Genomic DNA, 21584 nt, shown 5'->3' with positions numbered 1-21584 from the left:
TCGAGAATTTCCTTCCTGGGTATCAACTTGATCTGAATCTTGACGATATCCTTAAATTTTTAAATGTGTGCACTCACTTCAGGCAATTACAGGCACTCAGCAAATGTTTTCAAACTGAAATACTGATGTCTTGATGTTCTGGACATTGATGTCCAGTGCTTGACTCCATATTCCAACTGATTCTACAATCTGCACCTACGAATATCTACCTCTCATTTTTTCAGTATGAAAACACCCAAAAAGAGTGAAGATGAAAACGATCATACTAGACCAAACTAAACGTTTATCCAGCCCCACATTCAGCTTCAGAAGTGCCTGTAAGTAAGTGATGAAGGAGGAGTAAGAACAGGGCAAGATTCTTGCTTAATGCATTCCAATTTAATGTCAATTATTTTCAGCTCAGGGAAATTCCTGAAATGGATATGATTTTGCAAACTTATTGACAGCCCCCTCACCACCACCATCATTGGATTTCTCTTTCATATGATTGTCCAGTCTCTCCCTGAGTCTCTGAAAATTTTTAACTATCTACAACATCCTTTGGCAAGGAGTTTCAAAGGTCAATTACCTGCTGCATGAAGAATCCCCTCTTCTGTTTTGAGCATGGGTCCTTCCAGCTTTATTTGATGCCTACTGTTCCTTTTGCTAGAAAAGCCATTGAATAATCAATCCCTATTCAGTCTTTCCCTGCCACTCATGTGTCTGTAGTACCACAGTCTCATGACCTGTGCTTTTTTGTCTCCCAGGTTGAAGCTTCATGGCTGACGGCTAATTCTTGAATGGCCTTTCCATGGAAGTATTGGGTATTTCAGAAAATCCCATCCTTAAACACACAGCGTATCAGTTTATTTTTTATAAAAGTGTATGCATTTGGATCAAAGAAGCATGCAGAGGAGGACTGTAGTAAGATTTTAATGCCCGTTCCTTAGCACAGAATTTGGAAGACTAGAATGAAGGTTTTCTTGACAGTAAAGTTCTTGGGAGGAGCTATGCACCTCAGAAAGTCAGCATGCTCAGTGAGGGGCAACTTAAATCTCCAGATAACTGGGAATATTGCTACAAAGGATCTGCCTGAAATGTCCCATAAATTCATTTCAAACTACCACTTCCTGGTAGGATGCACAGTTCAGACTCCTCTCCTCAAATCAGGTTCATGGAAACTCTTTTAAGGAAACAGGCAGGCCATACGTTGTCAACTGTAGTAATAGCAATAACAGTGCCACCATACTCTTTGTATTTCCATTCACTAGAACAAAAGACATAAGGGAATAGAGAGTCACTTGGATTCCAGTACTAGTTTAGAAAATTCTTTCTGTATTTCATGCTGAATAGATATTGTGGACTGAGTCTCCCTGAATGAGGCCTCAGAGGAATAATAAAAATCGAGGATACCCTTGTTAGCCCTAACAAAATGCTGCTATCCTTTTTGCTGGCTTAACAAGTAATAATAAGGAAAAACTGCATGTTTCAAACTCCCAAAAAAGGAATTTGAACCTAAGTCTTCCACTACGATCTTATTTAAACAAGATTCTGTACCAGTACCTTGACCAACATCTCAAAACAGAGACCACAGCTGAACTAGGTAGGGTAGCGTATTTTGTGCATTTTAAACACTGAACTCTCACTAAAAGCAGAAAGCTAAGCTCTAGACAGGATTATCAATCCTTCTTTTTCACTAATGCAAGGAAAAACTCAAGACACCATCTTTTAACACTGGCCTTTGTGATTAGTGATCTCAATGACACAAAGTACATAAAATCACTCTTCTCCACACTACATAGGCAAAACGAAGGACATTAAAGACGGATTCAGCATTAACTCCAAATTTCTTTCTTTTTAGTAGAGTAAGCCAAAACAACACAGGGTTTTTTCATTTATCACAGTTCAATTTGATTAATGACTAGGCAATATTCTAGAGTAGATTAATAACATTAGAGATGAAAGGGCATTTTTAAAATATAAAGAGGATTTCAGTGCACTTAGATAATTAACATTAAAATAGTGGCCTTGTTTTTATTTTGATCTTTGCATAAATATTCCCCAATTAATTTGGTAAAGCTTATGATACAGCCCACACATAGGGACTGCAATGAGTTCTTCCTAGCTTTACAGTCATACAACAGCACAACTAGTTAGAATCTCACCACCAGAGTACATGCAGCCATGCACTAGTGACAAGTTTGTTTTCAAATGACATCATTCTATATGAAAAATATAAAGTACTGAAAATATAGATTTCATAGATTGAAAGACAAGAAAAGAATGTTCTGATCACATAATGAAAAATTGGCAAAGAACAGCAAGCCATCTACAAATGTTACTGGTAATAGAAACACTTCTGAGTATCCATGAAAAATGCAACTGAAGAAGCACAAATTCAGAAAAGATGCCGTAGAACGACATTTGGTCAAAATGAAGAACTGCAAATATTTACATGAAATTACAACTTAAAAGAAAAATAAGTGAAATAATAAAAGGCTTTCCAAAAGAAGGCGGCCTTATGTTACTGTCACAATGGAAGTGTGGTAGCATAGGAAAATTGCTGGATAAATGCTTTAATAAGTAAATTAAAAAAACCCTACAGTGCATTGTTGTAAACTATCCCAGAATAATAAGATAAACCAGTCCTGCAAGGAATTTTACTCTGTACATAAAAGTTTCAATAAATTCCAGTGTGAAAAAACCTTCTAAGTAAAGAGGGCCGTACTTGAGAATGGAAGACCAGGGCATGGAAGGCGTGTGCCAAAGAATGCAGGTCACAACTAGGATATTAAGTGTGGAGCATCGAAAAGGAAAAAAGCAAGAAAATGTAACGAAGCAAGATAATCATAAATCTCAGACAACCCAATTAGAAACAAATCCAATCTGCAAATGGCAAAGCTTAAAGACATAATTTCTCAGAACAATAGGAAGTTACTTCTTGAAACAGCACATAATTGGAAGAAGACTATTCTGAGAAATAGCTGTCACCTTGAAAGACGTAAGATAGCCCTGAATCAACCAGCTCAGCTTGATAAGCTGTAGACCCATATTAAAGCACAGTTTAGGCATACCTGTAGACTTCAACCACAATAAGCAGAAAGAAGTCAAAGATTAAGAATGTCCAAACTAATTCGTAAAGTGATCCTAAAATAATGAGGTTACATGCATCTAGCAACAGATAAGATATAAAAGAAATGTCCTGACACCAACCCTTGGACAGAGGTATTCAACAAAATGGATGTTAGCCAAAAAAAAAAACAACCCTAGTATCAAAATTAAAGGTAATAGGGTCCTTAGATGTGGTATCCATGTTGCTCCCAAACCCAAGAATATTTCCATTGATAAATGCACATACGGGGGAGGAGAGGAGATAAACAAGGAAGGTAAGTTGCAAACCAGTGGAGTGAAATGAAAGGATTTGAGATGCTACTTGAGTTAAGCAGGGAGCTGTCAAGATCTGCAAAGGCAGTGTTTGTGAAATGAGGAAAACGATCGCAAGCTATAATAGTGAAAAGGTAAGAAGGAAAACTGGACAGCAAAGGTAACTGCTGAAGAGCAAACAGTTAAAAATACAAAAAGAAATTAAAAGAAACTCCTTAAATGTATCAAAATCAAAAAAGCTTATGAGTCCCTGTGTCTGCTGGGAACTTCAGAGAAAAAAGACAGCAATTAAGAAAGAGAAGGACGTTGCTAGGAAGACAGAAGATTTATTTGCATCAGTCTTCACAATAGAGGATGTTAGGGAGATATCTACTCCTGGGTAATAGAAATGAGGTACTATCAGATGAAGAGGTGCTGCAACAAATCAATCATTTAAAAAGCAGGAAGCCACCAGAACTGAAAATCCTGAACAAGAAGTAGCTGAGCTATGCATTTTCTAATTGAAAACAACTGCTGTACTGGAAGGTTAGAGTAGCAAATGTTTCACATAGATTATAAAAAGGCTTTAGGATGATTCATGAAATCAAAGATTCATAAATCTTACATCTGTACCTGGCAAATTAAAAATAAGAAAATAAAACACTCAGAAGCCCATGAGATGGTAGATCTGTGCAAAGGAAGATGGTGTCTCACTCACCTGTTAGAAAGTTTTCAACACATCAGTAAAATACTGCAGTGGTCAAAGGAGAAGCAATTGACATCATTTATTCAAACTTCACAAAGTTTCTCACGGATGACTGATAAAAAGAAGAGACATGGACAGCTAACTGAAGACCTCTGTTCAGCGTAGCAGCTACCAGAAGAAAGAAGCAAGATATTAAAATGAATCAAGAACAGGACTGAGATGATAAAGAAAAACAATGTTATATATATCAGTGCTGCAGCCTCCTCTCATCTACTGCGTGTGATACTGGTTTCTACATCTCAGAAAGATATCAGAAAACTTGAGGGTGTTTAAAAGAGAAGTGACAAGAGTGACAGAAGCTCCTTAAAAAGCACATTTTTGCAGAAATAGATTGGAATAACTGGAATTATCTTTAAAAGGAAATTAAAAACTGCCATGATAAAAATACGTGAAATAATTGCTGGAAGTAAGCCACAATTCCATTTCTCCTTGCCTTAATACAAGAATATGGTGACACACAATTAAATCAGAAGGCAGCAAATTTAACAGAAGTGATACACATCAGTTTTCACATAGTACATGTTTATGCTGTGGTACTCATTAATTGATAATGCTGAGCCAGAAAAAATATAAGATGAAAAAGAACGAGATGCTTATGTGGATAACAAGAATGCTTGGAGATGAACTAGCTAAATGAGTATTACAGGGGAACTGAAACTTATGTGGAGGCTTAAATAGATCTCTAAATACTGGAGATTAGGTCAGACTCTAGGTCAGAAGCCAAATTGTCAAAAATATTTCTGTTCTGGATTTTCTGCACCTTTCTCAGGAGTGTTCAGGATGCCGTGCAGGCCTCAGATGTGCTTCAGACCCCTTTTGCCCACGCTCCTAGTGTCACCTATTGCACGAATTTCACTGTTTCTAGCCCAATAATTGTGACTGAATAACAACATCAAAATACTTAAAGTGACTAGCAGAGTTTAAAAGTTCTTGTGAAAATCTTCACTGAAGAAGCCATACAAAGAATGAAAATAAACAGGTATGCAAATCACTGATCTTTTCAACTTGAAAATTGTCAGCCAAAGGTTTTCTCGGAATTTCAAAAGAGACCTTGTCTTCTGATTAAACATAAACTTCTCCAAGGAAAATGAACATTTTCCCTGAAAATTTTAAATTTTTAAATAGAACTTTTTAATCACCCCTACCCCTCAGTTATGCGATATATTCTTGAGCACCATCTACTGGTGCCGCATCATTAATTAACTATTTATGAAAATACAGATCACTTCTCTAATAAAATTCAAACATAATCATGTAATATTTAAAGATCTTTAAAACTGAGAAGGCAGAATATAACCTACTGTTTATTAAATTTTTACCTCCTCTTGATGACAGAGAGAAAATGTATACTGGTGAAATACATTTAAAATCTGAACTCAGTAGAGAAATGCAACATTTCTTGATGGTTCATAACATACTGGACCAAAACCCATATAGAAGTCTATGAAATTATTTCCAATTTGCACTTGCTGTCAACCTGTTAGAGGAACAAAAGGTTTTTCTACTTTTCTTATTTAGGTATTTATATAATTTTTTAATACCTGTAATATGGCCAGCATCCTCCAGTTTATTTCTTCACTTCAAAGTAAAATAAATAACATTTCTCTTGAGTTGGTCATACCAGCTTTGGATATAAAATTTTACCTGACTTATAGGAAGGAAATACTGTTTTTACAGACATTTGGTGTTATGCAGCAGAACATGTGATGCAGACTAGAAGATGTATGCTTGACAAAGGGGATTTTTAAGGGCCTTGAATGTCTGAGTGGGGCAACAGGTGTGGGGAGCAGACCAGTGCCACTTCTACACAAGCTGAGAGGCTCAGTAAAAACAGCACTTGACTCTTACCTGTAAGTTGGCTTTATAGCCACAGTTTCCATTACTGTGCATTACAAGGTGACGTAAGGGTTTGTAACTCTGTAGTCAGTTAAACACGATGATAATAATAAAGAAGTAAGGATAAAGTATGAAAGTCTTTGTTGAAAAACCTTTTTATTTTTTTTTATTTAATGTATGCTTTCAGTGTTGGAGATAGACTGTCTTTTATTTGCTCAAAGGAGAGACATTGCAGGCTGCTACAGTGACCTTGACTTGAAAAGACTCCCCCTAAGGGTGACAGGTGATTCAGTGAGAGAATAGTCCATTCTCCAAAGCCGCTTGCTTTGAACTGTGGCCTCCTTTTTAAAATTTGCACAAAAAATGCCAGTGAATTATAATTCCAGTTGTGATGAATTTTGTGCTGTGTTCACTAAAACCTAGAGTGAAATAATCTAGATGCTGTGACCAAGATACTAAACATCTCAAAGTGCTTCTGTAGATTGGAAGGAAAAAAAAAAAGCAACTAAACAAATCCTTCAATTTATTCCATCAACATATTAAATTGGGTAAGCCTCATTTTTCTCACTAATACGGAAATTACTTAAAAATATTACTCTCCTCCCTCTTTCTGAGTCTGGATCAAGCCCAATCTTGTTGAAGCAATTGCAAGTCTAGAAAGCAGCACTATAAACTTTACATTCACTATGTCGTGCCTATCCCTGTCACACCGCTACCGAGCAGCATAACACTTCTTCCAGTGCCTTGATGCGTTCCTTGCAGTGCAGATGGCACCACGTGTGCCACGCAGCTCTGACAGCCCTCCTGCAAAACAGTGCAGGATTGTACTAATACCCTACTCCCAGGTTTTAACAGAGGTACTCAAACAAGTCGGATCTACTCATTGTTTCTGAATGATGTGTATGGGTTCACTTTACATTTGCCCTTCAGACTGCAGTTTAGCACTAAAGGGGCGCACAGAACAGCACCACTCCAAACACAAGTTATCTGCATGCACAATTTAAACAGATACATTGTTACGTTTCTATTTGTATTTTGTAGACTTAAACATACCCTGACTCTCACTTCTAGACTATCAAAATTCCAGGTTTTTGTTATCTCAAATGCAGATGCATGACACCTAGCAAACATTATTTCTGAAGTTGGCCTCAGTTCAGGTAGAAAGGCACTTACAAGCGGATCATGGATATTTTGTGTACTTTACAAATGGTATAGCTTATTTTAGTTAGTTCCAGTAATTAAAATCTGCATTGTTCAAGTCTAATTGCAACAAATCTTGAGAAGAAATCTGCAGAGCACTTTGTGCTGCCATCCCACCCCATCGTATCCCATCCTATCCCATCCCATCCTATCCCATCCCAAACCATCCTGTTTTGGTTTCGGCTGCCGCCGGCAACAAAAGCGCCACGCGGCCGCCCCTCCCCCCGCCGGCGTGCGGAGGAGAATGGAAAGAAAGAGGCAGAAACTGGTGGGTCGGGATAAGGGCAGTTTAACAGAACAGCAAACAGAGGGAAAACAGGAACAACAACGATACAAATAAGGAGAAAACACAACCACGAACCGTACAACAGCCGCTCTCCCGAAACCGGACCGGTGCTGCGCCCGCCCAAGCCGCGAGTGCCTTCCCGCCGCGCCGCCCCCCCCCACTGGAACCCCGCGTGACGTCACATGGTATGGAATACCGGGCTCTGTTTGGCCAGGTGGGGTCAGCCCCCACCCCCCGGCTGTGCCCCTTCCTGGATTCCGGTGAAAATTAACCCTGTTCTGGCCAAACCCAGGACACATCCCATCCCATCCCATCCCATCCCATCCCATCGCATCCCATCCCATCCCATCCCATCCCATCCCATCGCATCGCATCGCATCCCATCCCATCCCATCGCACTGCATCCCATCCCATCCCATCCCATCCCATCCCATCCCATCCCTCTATTCTTCAGCTCCCATAGTTAACCTAAGCATGACTTGTGCAACATCCATCCTTTCCTGCAGTTTGTAGACAAGAGGCCAAGGAGTCTTCCCTCCCAGATTCCTCTCCAGCATTGCCGTGTCTTTACAAAATTGAAAAGTGTAAGTTAATCACCTGGTCGGGATACCTAGGAGATTGGTAAAAACAATGGTTTACCATATATTCCGCATTTATCATTTCCACTCAGGAAACAGACGACAGTTCCTTCAGGATTTTTTTTTTCTTGTGACTTACCCTGAAGTTCTTAATCTAATAGAAAGGGAGTGAAAACGGTATTTAAGTGCTGCATTGTATGTACACCTTTGATTTGCTCTGCTCAAATCAACCTGCCAGTGAACCGAGCTTCCCTTGAAGTATCTCAGCCAGCGTGGTGATCGCCCACAGATCAGACGGAGCGTCACCGAGTGTGAGAGGATATGATTATCCCCAAGCCGGTAACGGAGCAGCTTTCATCGCGCTGTACTGGCTGGGCGTAGATCATGCGCATCTCACACACTTCCCTTGGTTTGCGTAGATATATTTTGTTTTATTTGGACAACCGGGGCATAAAATATTTATGCTTGTAAAAGCTAGCAGGGATGTGGTTTACTGCTTGTACCTGTGGAAACCACAGTAAAAAGCTATAACCGTGCTTTGGTTTACCTCGGCCAGAAGTGGTCTGTGACCAGCAACACCTCTGACCACAGTTTGTGCGGCGTGTAATTGTAACCATAAAAGCTGTGTATTGCTGGGATCACTGGAAAGGCCGGAGGACAACCTAACCCGCCCTGGGGAGCAGGAGAGACGCGGCCGGGGGGGAGGGAGGAGACGCGCACCCAGCGCCGTCTTGCCGTACCGAAATTTAAAAAAAAAAAAAAAAATTAAAAATGGGGCGGGGGGAGGGGCTGTGTGTGCCCCCCCTGTGGCAAGGCTCCTTCCGCCAAGCTCCCCCGTCCGTCGGCCCCCCCCACCCCCCACCCCCGCGGTGCCGCCTCGGCCGCCGCCGCCTCGCGAACTCCGCTCCCGGCGGCCGGACCCGGCGGCGCGAGCTCCCCGGGGCAGCGGGGGCGCGCCTCCCTCCCTGGCCGGCCGCCCCGGGTGGAGGCGGGGAGCGGCGGGGGGAACGAATGCGGCGCTGCCTGCCGCCTGGCTGAGCAGACGGCTATTGTCTCCAGCCGGAGGCGGGTGGCAGCTCCGAGGGGTTCCTCCTCGGCGCCCGGTGTCAGTTCACCTGCACGGCGGCGCCCAGCGGGCAGCTCTCGGGGTTGCGGCGGGGGGGCCGCACGCTTTTCAAGGAAGAACAAGAGGAAGGAGATCAAGCGCTGCCCCCCTACGCGGCGCCGTCCGCTTTCCCCTCGCCTCCCGCCCGCGGGTTGCCCCGGGCCGGGGCGCAGCCGCCCCCCCGCCGCGCTGGGGAACCTCCCGGAGGCGGAGATCGGCGTCTCCGGGACGCGCTCGGCGGCGAGCGGCCGTGGCGCGGGGAACGCGCGCCGCCGGAGCTGGGGAGGAGCTCCTCGCGCGGAGCAGGGCGCAGGGGCGCGCACAAGCCCCCGCCCGGCGGAGGGGCGCGCAAGGGGGGTGTGGGGGTGGGCTGGGGGCGGGGAGCGCGCATACGCGCGCACTCGCACACGGACACCCACGGAGGCTGGCGGGCTGGCTCTGGCACACGCGCGCACCCTCAGCGGCAGAGAGGCGCGCTCGCTCCCGCCGCGCGTTCCCCGGCGCTCGCACCGCTTCCCGGCATCGGCAGCCGAGGACCCCCCCGCCGCTGCCCGGCCATTAGTGCCTGCGGGGGGAGGAGGAGGAGGAGGAGGAGGAGAAGGAGGGAGGAAAGCGGAGTAAGTCCACTGGTACCGCCGCCGCAACCCACCGCAAGCAGACCCGCGCGGGCGCCTCAGCCCTCCTTCCCGGACCGCCGCCCGCCTGGCATCGCCGCTCACCGCGCTGCTCTGCTGAGACTTTGTTTCGAGTAAAAAAAAAAAAAAAAAAAAAAAAAAGAGAAAGAAAAAGAAAAAAATCAAAGAAAAACCAACCCCCAAACCCAAAACCTTCGCTTGCTCAGCCACTTCCATTTTTTTCCCCCCCTTCAGTCTCGCTGGTTTGAGGTGTTGTTGGCTTTTTATTCGTGGGGTTTGTTTTTTTTTTTTCTTCCCTCCTTCGCTTTCCCTCCGTGTGGTTGGATTTGGTGCATCCGGAGCCAAAGCTGCTTTTTGGTTTTTTCCCCCCCCTCGGCGGGGTGTGTGTGTGGCGCGCGGGGGTTTTCTCTCGCTTGCGTTGTTCCTTTTCTTTCTTTCTTTTTTTTTTTTTTTTTTTTGTCTCCTGCTGCTTTTCTTCTTGTGTTTTTTTTTTGGGGGGGTTTTTTTTTCCAATCTTGGTTTTGAACCTGAGCCGGGGAAAATGGGAAACGGTGCTTCCGACAGCCGGGGGATTTCTCCATCGCTGCTGCTGGGACGCGTGCCTGTGGCGTCAGCGCTGTAGAGAAAGAGCCCGACAGCTTTCGGAGGGGAAGGTAAGGGCGCCCGGGGCATTTCCATCCCCCATCTCCCGGGATTACGGCTGGAGAGCCCGGGATCCGGGGGAGGAGGCGGCGGCGGAGGGGGACAGGCTGTTGTTGGAGGACGGAGAAAGGGACGGCGCGCACGAAATGATCTCCGCGTTTACTTCAGCCCCGCAGTTTTAAAAGTTAGAGAAGTCCGTTTGGCGACAGGTCTGCTTCCCCGAGAGACATTTCCAGCGAGACCGAGAAAACCAGAGGTTTGTGCACGATTGGGGGTGATTTTTCTGGGGGGAGGGGGGGGGAACGTTTGGTTAATAGGAAGTTAAAATAAGAGAAGTCAGTGGGTCTTCTGTTGGGGGAAAAAAAAATAAGTGGAGTGATGGCGCCGTCTATGTTCGGCTAAACTACAGTGTCACCCAGAAAATCAGTTCGGGGAATATCCAGACTAAACGCCCGTTTGCTGCAGAGCAGAAAAGGGTTCTCCCCCTTCCCAAACGGGCAACCTCAAGCCTCTGTGGCCGTTCCTTAACTCCCTCCTCCATGCAAGCGAAAGATCTTTTCAATCTGAGTGCCTGACCCTTCCAGTGAGCAGATTCACTCCCGTGTTCTGCGAACTAAACGAAATGCCGCCGGCACACTCGGGGCGGGTGTGCATGTGTGTGTGTGTATGTGTGTGTAAGGCACACAGGGAGAGAGACGTTAAGACAACGTTGCGTTTCAATTGCCTTGCATGAACAAACACCCAACTAAAATGAGGGCTATTTCTTCGTAGAAAACAGCCTGGCACTGCAGGCGTCTTTATTTCTCTCGTGCAGATATTACATAGGATGGGAAAAGTCAAAGGCTTTTTGTCTTTTCAAACAGAACAGCGAGTAAGACCCCTTTTTGCTTTCCAGATTATAAAATTAATCCTTTTTCATGGGTGGAATTCCTAATTTAGACACTTATTGTCACATTGGCTTTCAACGCCTACACCATCCTGAATAACACTGCGCAGAACTGCATTGCCTGCAAAGTGCTTCGGCAAAGGGGAAATTGCTTCCAGAATTCCCGATAAGTTTCTGGTTTTTAAAACCTTAAATGCTGTATCGACCCTGCTTGGAGAAGGAGGACCGTGTTATTCATTGAGATGGATGCTCAGAAAGGAGAAAATCCGACCGTGTGGATAGACCCGGCAGCAGTTCTGCTTTTTTTTTTTTTTTTTTTAAACCTCCACTATAAAGAGGGTTAGAGTTGGTGCTGCTTTGCCCATTTCAAGATTCAGAGTTTAAATTACAACCTAGGAGACACGGAAATCTCTTCAAGGGAGCTTAATCCGGTGATTTGCTGTGCGTTACGCAATGGGAGACAGAAGATGCCTTGCTGTTTGGTGAGGAGATGAAAAGCTGGGCAAAGACACAGATCAAAACTCAGTGACGGTGCCTGTGTGTGTATGTCTGCCTCTGCTTACAGAGCAACAGTGGAAGAGACTGCAATCTAGGGAGTTTGGAAATTAGCTTGGCATCACTTCTGTCTGCTTGCATTTGACAGCAGAAGGCGGAAAGCTACTCATTTGTAAGAGAAAAGCAACTTCTCAAAGGTTAATGCTGAAAACATTCGATTTGATTTTTTTGGATAACGTTCCGGAGGTAAATATAACTGAGGTTTGCTTTAATAACCTAGGCCACTGTTAAGCGAACAGAGCATGTGGAGGCTGTAATGGTTGACAGGTGCAGTAAAACAGCTTTATTCGGAGATAACCAGCAGAGAAAATGTAATATGTCTTTCTTCATTCGAGCGCACGTCCGCAAAATACAGCTAATCAGGCAGTACGACATACTCATAATAAGAGGGCAAGTGCAGTCCAATAGGTGCAGAGATCCTGCTGTAGCACTGCCAGCTGTATAGAGATACTGGCTGTAGATGCTAACACAGTGATCCATTTTATGCATGCTAAGAGGTTGTAGCAGACTGAAATTGCTATCTTAAAAAGCTGGTGTTTAGCGGTAGTGTCAGACCAGCACTAGTTTCATCCATCTGTCTTTGTTTCTTTCTCCAATACTCTCAAAATTGTATTAATACATTAATCTCAGTATTTCCTGCCTGGGTTTTCTTTTTATAGAGACCTCTGTGTACCAGGTGGCCAGGAGGAAGGCATGCAGGCATATGGGAGATAATGTTCCATCTGTAACAAATAATAATTTGTGTGGTTTTAAATTATGGCTATAATTCTTCACAGTTGTTTCTCAGACTTAATAGAAAAATAATACAGAACAACTGATGCCACTGGCTTTCTTGTTCTATTCCAGTGGAATTCCGCATGTGCAGATTGTGTGTGCACATATATGACTATAGCAGACTACTTATTTACTTTTTGAAGAAATAAATAAGTAAATTGCCCTTCTTCTTAGTCTGTCGGGTAAGGCGTCTAGGTTTTTTTTACCTAAATTGAACGGTTCTAGTCCACGCCATGATGACTACCTCCTAGACAGGAGAGGACATTCCTATTAATAACCTAATAGATGTTGTTTTTTAATTTGGCTGTAGACTTGGCTGTTGCGAAGGCCACGTGATGGCGCTGCGCACACAGCGGCAAACCCATCCCTTGCGTTATAAAATAAAAATTACCTGCCCTCCTTGCTGAAAGGGGCTCTAACTGCAAGCTCGGAAACAGCTGGCTCAAATATTGGAAGGAGTTTGGTTTTTCAATGCGTGAAGAATTCTACTTGCATTTTTATTTCATTTCATCTCCTGCAGGCCAAATGACATAGGATGAAGGCTGTTCGTAATTTGCTGATTTATATATTTTCCACCTATCTACTGGTTATGTTTGGATTTAATGCTGCCCAAGACTTCTGGTGTTCCACGCTGGTGAAGGGGGTCATTTATGGATCATATTCTGTAAGTGAAATGTTTCCTAAAAACTTCACAAACTGCACTTGGACGCTGGAAAATCCAGATCCGACCAAATATAGTATTTACCTGAAATTTTCCAAAAAAGACTTCAGCTGCTCCAACTTTTCCCTCTTGGCTTATCAGTTTGATCATTTTTCCCATGAAAAAATAAAGGATCTTTTAAAAAATAACCACTCTATAATGCAGCTCTGCGATTCCAAGAATGCTTTTGTATTTCTGCAGTATGATAAGAATTTTATTCAGATACGCCGCGTCTATCCCATCGATTTCCCAGGATTACATAAAAAAGAAGAAGACCAAAAATCCTTCTTTGAGTTTTTGGTGTTGAACAAGGTGAGCCCAAGCCAGTTTGGGTGCCATGTGTTATGCACTTGGTTGGAGAGCTGCTTGAAATCCGAGAACGGGAGAACCGAGTCCTGTGGGATCATGTATACAAAATGCACCTGCCCTCAGCATCTGGGAGAATGGGGAATAGATGACCAGTCCCTGGTGTTGCTCAACAACGTGGTGCTGCCCCTCAACGAGCAGACGGAGGGCTGCCTGACCCAGGAGCTGCAAACCACTCAGGTCTGCAACCTCACCAGAGAAGCAAAACGGCCGCCAAAAGAAGGTAGGTGCTGCTTGAAGGGGAGGGCTGAATCCCATACTGGTGTGTAGGTCCCGTGGCCAGCTCTCCTTGATGCTCGCATTCATTTGACTTGCTCTCCACTCCAGCTCCAGATGAGGCGAAAGGGCTAGAGAAGACACATGCTCCCTCAGGGCAAGGGAGGGCTGCATTTTCATTTCTAAACTGGCCTAACCTTCAGCATGTAGTTCTGCTTAGCACTGTTGAAACTCCTCATAAATAGGGTCCATCTGTTTTCAGCCCCCACTTAAGAGTAATGCCCACAGGTGGCGAGCCGGGAATCGCTCTCCCCCCTCTCTACCTCTTTACCGCAATCACCCGAGTCCAAAATCTTGGCCCTCTTGATAGGATCCCTTGACTTTGCAAGGAAAACGTTTCCAAAGGCATGCGGGTAACCTGACTAAAAGACTGGGAGATATGCCACAATCGGGACACCTGGTCCCAACTGGGCTAGAGCTCGACAATCTGAAAACAAACCAAAAGCAAACTCAGTTCTTCAGGGTGAGCCCCCTGCCAGTGATGCCTGGAGATGTGAGGCACCGTGCAGGGTCAGCCCATGCTGTTCGGACTTGCTGGGAGCCCTGCGGTGGGGGCCACAGGCTTCTGCTGCTCCAGGCAGCCTCTGCTCCAGGAGGTGAAGGCTCTGAATCTCATAGGGATGCTGGTGGGGGTGGGCTGATGCGTCAGTCCCAGCAGCCGCTTCTTGTCCCTGCTGGAAAAAGGGCGTTGTGGAATGGTGGGAAAACAGGGGTCCAGCAAGAGTGGCAGCCCTCCGCCTAGCCCCTCTGCTCCATACCTCCCGTTTCGGCCTCCTGACATCTTGGGGGAGGCTGGGGGGTGATTTCAGGAAGGACGTGGTGGGGCTGAGAGGCAGGGAGAGCGCAGGCTGATCCTAGATGGGGGGCTCTAGGCTGCAACCTGTGGGCGAGGGGGTCCTTCACAGCAGCCGTGCAGGAAGGGGGGGAGGGGGGGATGTGCCCCTGCGGCAAGGGATAAGGCATCGAGCCCGGGGTATTGCATTTTAATGCAGGAAATGTTCCCCCTCTCCTTGTTTTCTGCACAGCCACAAAGCTCCCAGTCTGTGGCGAGGCAGCGCCAAGCTCCCAGCCCCCCCCTCCGCCCCCCAATAGAAGTCGCTTTGTGGAGGAATGTAACATTGACACGTTGTTGGGAGAGGATTTCCTTTAAGGGCAGCCAAGGCCCGGCGCTGTGGGAGAAGAAAAGCTGAACTTGCTCCAGCTGCCGCGGTGCCAGCGGCCGCGGGCAGGGCCGGCGGGAAGGGAGGGCCGAGGGACACTGCTGGCGTCCTGCGGGTCAGCAGCTCGCAGCCCAGGCCGGAAGAGCGACCCTGAAGCGCGGGGAAGCTCATCTCGCGTAAGGAAAAAAAACCAACACAACATAAAGCTCCCGGAGAAGCCCGTGCAGCGTCAGGGGTGGTGTTTGACACTGTCGTGGGCCGGGGCACGGGGAAGCGGCGACGGAGCCCGCTCGGAAACGCGCAGGCCGCAGGCCCCCGGGCATGTAGGAGCCGCGGCGTGGCGGCTGCCTCCCCGCCCCCCCCCCTCCCGCGCGGGAGTCACCCCCACGTCCCCGGCCCTGATCGCCGGTGGTGCCACCGCGTTGAGGGGGCTGGGGGGGGGGTGTGTGTGCACAGGCTCCTTTAACACACCCCCCCGCAAAATCAGGCCGAATTCCCGGGGGATGCGTATCTCCCAGGGAACGCACCCGTTTCTGAGATCTGCCTGGCGGGAGGGGCAGAGGAAGCAGAGAGCAAACGCTTTTTTTTTTCCCCCCTTAAATTTTGAAACACGTTTCCAACATGATTTTGCTTCTGACTTAAGACATATTTTAATTCTTGCTGCTGCTGGTTTTCCTGGGTGTGAGCTTGAGGAGCAGCATTGTTGGGGGGGGGGGAAGTTTTGTTTGGTAGGTGGAAGGTTTCCTTCTTTATTTTTTTTCACTGTACTTAGAGGATAGTTTTTTTGTGTTGCTGAGAATTTTAACAGTAACACAATTATTTCAGTGTTTAATTACTTTAATACAGTTGGAAATTGTTCGTCAGGTTGCTATGAGAAGTTACAATCAGTTGGCAAATCAGGCCTCGCGGTACTTCTCACTAGCAGTATGCTCTTTGTCCTCCACTCAGTTCTAAAGCGCTTTCCCCCTTTCCTCAGAAGGCTAAAAATATGCAGGAGAGGTGTGTTGAGGCTTTCTTTTCTGTAGGTTTATCAAGCACGTCGGTCAGTGTGTTTGTATGTATAAAGCTGGTTCGTGGTGCAGTTGGAGGCTTTGTTGAGGGATCAAAATGTAGCGTATTCCTGCCACAAACATAGTGCAGTTCGTAGCTTGTGTCAGCAAACATTTAGGCAAGAAACGCAGACCTTGTTTTCACAGGCATTCTGGTTCACGTTAGATCGGCACAGGTAGCAAAACCAAGGTTGACCAGTAACCAACAGAATGGTTTCTTCTTGTTAGGGTTCGTAGCAGCAACTGGAAGTACAGTTTTGTCAGTGTAAGCTGAGTTTTAAGGGGAATGGAGTTTGCCTAACATTGAGAATGCTCTGGACTTGGTAAGATTGTGTTTTATGAACTCGTGTATTACTTTGAGGTTTGGTACTGACATTGCCTAGCAATGGCATTCAGAAAAGAATTGCAAAGACCTGACAGCTTTCTACAGTACTACTGTACTGCCATCCCACCCTTTGGATTTACTTTCATCAAGCTTAACTGTATGAAGTGCAAAATCTTTTCCCAAAACTACTTCCAGTCATATTTTAGAACCCTAATGTAAATAGAGAGCGTTTAGATTAAAGCCTACTGTTTCTTTTTTGAACCTCTGAGGATTTTTACAGTTTCGAATATGATAAATGGTTTAGGAAAATGGATGAAAGTCAGTATTTTTCCTTTTTTAAAAAAGTGTTGCATTTTACAAAAGATGTGATGAGTATACAATGGATGATTGTGTTTCTAAAAGTGCTGAGGTGTTGAACAAAAAATAGGAACTAGGTCAAAAAAGAAAGCTGTAACTATTCTTTTTTTTAATAAAAAGTTTTGGAAATACGTGGTTTAATCAGCATTTCTTCCGCAGGCAGATCATCTTTGGTGTCACTGATTAAAGCAATATTGAAAATCGCCACGTTTTCACTAAGACCCAGTTTCATTGTATCTTGCTCCTTTTCCGTAGCCTTACATCTAGGGTGCTTAGCCTGGATCAAAGCACTAGCAAACAGATCTCAGTGAACACAATGGCAGGGTCCTGAATTTAAGGGCTCAGGGGAATTTGTCCGCTTCATCTTCAGTGCTGTGACTGCAGCATCTCGTGAAGTTTCTCTCAATAAGACAGAGCCTAGTTCCAACTTTAGTGGACTCGTAAAACCTTTGCATGTAGTCAATCTGTACAATTTTGTGAATGACAATAAGAATACAAAAAGGTCTTTTCTTATTGTGTCCATTACAAAGCCATGATATTATTGTGGGTTTTCATAATAGTTACTTAGACAGAAGCTGAGAGAGAGATTTCCCCTGTGTTTTACTGCCATATCTGACAGGGGCCCTTATAAAACAATGAAAATAATTATTTCGTCCTCTTACTTTCATCCAACAGAAAAAAATAAGAGAGAGAATATTCTTATTAATTAAATCTTGGCATTTGGAGTTCCAGGCTTAATCCTGTATATCTTTTTTCAGGCAGTTTAAAATAATTTTAGTAGGGATTTTTTAATATGCTAGAAATGTAGCATTGGTCTACTTTGTCACAAATTCTTACAGCTCACTGGGTGCCAGCATCTCAGTATTCAGCAACTGATTTATTTATTTATGTTTTCCTGATTTCAGATCTCAAAACAACAGGGATATCTTAACAGGGGATTTACTGTAATAGATGTCTCTTTAAACAACAATTTATGACACATTGCTGATTAATAGTAAGATGTAGGATGCAGATAGTTTTGTGAGGCTTTCACGCTGTGTATGCATTTATTTATATGTTGCTCCATCAATACTCACCTCCTGTTGCACACATTTAAGATAAATTTATAATATTCATCACATACCCACAGGTCACTAGTTGGCTGAGTAGGCTGGACATTCCTAGTCAGAAAGTCTTAGACAGTAATAACATGGCATAGCATGGCTGCATCAGAGGATTTAAACTGTTAGAACAGGATTTGTCTAGCGAGATCAAAAATTACAAAATGGAGTCTAAGAACCATACATTTCTACAGGGATATTTAATATTTACTGTGCAACAACTATTTAAAGCAAAATTTAGAAAACACAAATTAAATAAAACTGTTGTCCAGAGTATTGAATGAGTACAGTAACATACTTGAAAGACTTTTAGTAGTTTTTACATTCTGCTGCTTACAGTGGTACTGTTTTCCGTGAGTTGAAGAGGACAAAGGAAGATGAGCACTAATAGTAGAACAGGCTTTTTGATTTTGTGTGAAAGGTATTTTTAATTATGGCTTTTAAAATATTGTTTAAAAACTTAAAACTGATATGCGAAAATAGCCTATTACCATGCAGGTTATGAGCAGTTACGAACAGTTTGTTATCACACTGTTATGAGCAGTTTGACCTCAGTGAAAATCTAGAAAGTAAAAAAAAAAAAAATTTCACTTTAAATAATATTTTTTTACATGAATATTGTTACTCCTAAAATGTTCATGGCAAAAATCATCACAGAAACTTTCATAAAATCAGTTAGAGATGTTGTGTTTCTTCTTTATGGAAGGAAATGTTTCAAAGTCTCCTATGGATTCCAGTGTGCTCCATATGATGCCCTTTTTGACTTACTTTGCTAAAAGAAAACAATCACCCTAAACATTTATATTAGTAGCACATATTTGGCTCACTCTGAACCACTCGTAATAGGATGCTTTATCGGAGTCATGCAAGTTTGATTTCAGATTCTTTTTTTTGAAACAATGCAGTGTAGAAAAAGCATTAATTATCAGAATCTCTTTTAATCAATAAGGCCTACCTTTCTTTTCAAGGATTATATGCTATTATCACTAATGATTGTACTTCAGTTTGTGCTGTATTGATCATTTCCACCTGATTTTCTTCAGTAAACTACAAAATTTCTTGTTTTAATGTAAAGTTTAGAAGTTTGTGTGCAAGAGTAATCAGCACTTCACATATGTGTACTGAATTTGGTGGAGTGTGGGTCAATCCATAAGTGAATTTTCTGATACCTTCGAAAAAGAAAATACCTGGACAATTTCCTTTATAGTAGGAGAAGCCTATATAAATAGCTTTGCTTCCAGTTATTTAAATGCTTTATTAATAAATATACTTGGTTATATATATATGACTGAGTGGTAGTTTCTTTGGTGTCACAGATTCTATCAGTATTTTGTCAGCACTTCTCACACTAACAGGATGGTGTATTATTTATTTTGTGGGAAAGGTCAGCCTACTGCAGTCAAGTATTTGCCCTGCCTTCAGCGAGATCACAGATGTACTGTATGGGATCTGAATACCAGTTTTTCATGAGCTCAGTGCTTGTTTTAAACATTCATGGCTTCAATGAAATAGTATGTTGGAAGCCCTGTTATAACCAAAACCAGGATTTTGTTTCCCCAGACTGCCATTTTTGCTTGAATTAAACCTGTATTTATGTCCATTAGTGCACATCAGACATTGTGGAGACCTACTCTCAGCTGAGGATGAATGCTGCTAGAGACCTCCACTCTGAAGAACACAGAACTTAAATAGGAACCAGCAGTAAAGAATGGGGAAGGTATATAAGGAAATCAGGTGTTCACAATGAAGTCAAAGCATGTCCAAATTAGGAACAGAAGTTTGACTCTCTTGCTGTTGGCTCCAGTGAACAAGTACTTGATAGCACCAAGTCCTGTACTATCAAATAATTCAGACCAGTCATGCCTTCTTTTTCTGCCTTTCTCGTAACAGTAAACTGTGGCTTTTGTCTTCAAATACTTCTGTTGCACTTTTTCTGGGTGGGCAGAGTATACAATATGTTTACGGTATTTTGGACCTTGTCCTCTGATATGCTTGTGCTTTTGACAAATGTGGAAGTGTTCATGTGTGGAACAGCCATTAACAGAAGTTAATGGTGATTCTGTTTACATAGTGGGATTTCAGTTATTAGGTCTCAGTGACATTACATGGAATTATATTATGACATAATGCAGGTACTGCATTTCTTATTATTATGCAGTGTTTTATACCTACATATTTATATTTTACACAGTTATGTAATGCAGTGATTATATGATCTATTACATTTAATATGTTCTCCTGTGCTCTTTTTAAATCAATTTATCCTCTTCTGTTCAAATCTATCCATATTGCTGTTTTGTTTATTTGTCTATTTGCAAAAGCATGGAAAAATCTGGTTTGTGTGTTGGTATACACAGAGGAATTTTCAGAGGAGACTTTATTTTTCTCTTCTTAGGGAATTAATTTTATGAAGTTTATTCAGTTGTGTTTTATCAAAGGATTCCAACTCAAAGTTTTTGTAGTTCTCGAATTGAAGTTTAGCTGTTCATTTATAAATATGCAGGAATTGTAATAAAACAAAGGTCACTGCAGAATTCCATTGAGCTTTATTTGCATTCACTGTTAACAAGAAATGTAAAATGCTCTTTAGAATAGAGGAAGTTGTACATGATATAAAGTACAAATTTACAAATTATGCGTCATTGATTTATTAATATTTCAGAGTTTGAGCCCTTTCTGATGCTAGTTAAATCTCAGGAGGAAGACAGTCAAATTTTTCAAAGTCATTCTCAGTTCTGTTAGTCTCTTAAAGAAGTTATAAATAAAGTTTTTTGCCAAATTACTGATACATTTTTCAGATGGACTAGCTGCCATCAGAATTAATAAAAACAATCTATAATAACAATGTATGAGACCAGTGTTGTTACTTTACCCTGCAAAGGCCAAACTGTTTTCCTTACTCAAGGCAAATTCCCCGCGCGATCAATATAATTTGGTCTAAATGAAGATTAGATTAGAGCCCACAAAAGAGATGTGACACAGTGATAGCATGTGTTCCTTCTACTAAAGGCAAATTATTTAATCATTTGTATTACTTAAGATTTTTTTTCACTGTAGTTTTACTTTTGAAACCATCCTTGACATTTGGTATAGTGAAGAAGATTACTTTAAAAAAAGCAATTTTGTAACTGTTTGCTGTGTTTCTTTCTCTCTCAGCTGGTCAGCCTATCTCTTTATGTGCTTTACTCCAATTTCTTGGTTTTGTTCTTTTTCATTATCTGAGGGGGAAACAAGACATATGACCCACTCAAATTAATATTTCTTTTATTTCTATCTCTTTGAAATGGCAAAACCACAACAAAAATATAAGCTTTGAATACCATCCATTTTTTGGTGGCTTGACAGAAAACTGGTGACAATGGGGAAAACAACGTGTCATCCCTTTTTAGGAAATTTTCACCAGTTTGCTTTCTTTTATTCTTCAAGAGATGTTCATGTTGTTCTTCTTCATGTACTGGTAGCTCATTCATCAGTTACGCTGAGACAGTGTTTGTTTGTAGCATGGTTTATAACTTTCAGCCATAGCTGATAGTTGTGTGCTGTTGAACATCTTTGCTGAAGGATGATGGGAGGATGAAGGATCAAAACAGCAATTCTCTGACTCTTAGCTGTGCAAAATTATTAACAGGACTTCCAGCCTTACCAC

At 43.0% G+C, this 21584-nt stretch overlaps 1 protein-coding gene across 8 annotated transcripts in view; it reads left to right on the top strand.

Annotated features, from left to right (window-relative positions):
• The first annotated feature begins 9523 nt into the window (after positions 1-9523).
• ADGRB3 (adhesion G protein-coupled receptor B3) overlaps positions 9524-21584 on the top strand; it is a 474460-nt gene continuing 462399 nt past the window's right edge. For 3 of the 8 annotated variants that reach the window (XM_075414596.1, XM_075414594.1, XM_075414588.1), the window contains exons 1-2: positions 11296-12017; positions 13126-13894. In XM_075414596.1, the coding sequence (XP_075270711.1) occupies positions 13141-13894 (754 nt within the window). In that variant the 5' untranslated portion in view covers positions 11296-12017; positions 13126-13140. Of the gene's footprint in view, positions 10402-10454; positions 10647-11294; positions 12018-13125; positions 13895-21584 lie in introns of those variants that run through there. The other 5 variants (XM_075414591.1, XM_075414589.1, XM_075414590.1 and 2 more) reach the window with 5 other exon arrangements.

The sequence above is a fragment of the Opisthocomus hoazin genome, chromosome 2 (genome assembly GCF_030867145.1).
Source record: "Opisthocomus hoazin isolate bOpiHoa1 chromosome 2, bOpiHoa1.hap1, whole genome shotgun sequence".
In the NCBI taxonomy this organism is placed as follows: Eukaryota; Metazoa; Chordata; class Aves; order Opisthocomiformes; family Opisthocomidae; genus Opisthocomus; species Opisthocomus hoazin.
Note: the sequence above shows the minus strand (reverse complement) of the source record. Positions and strands in the feature narration are given on the sequence as shown.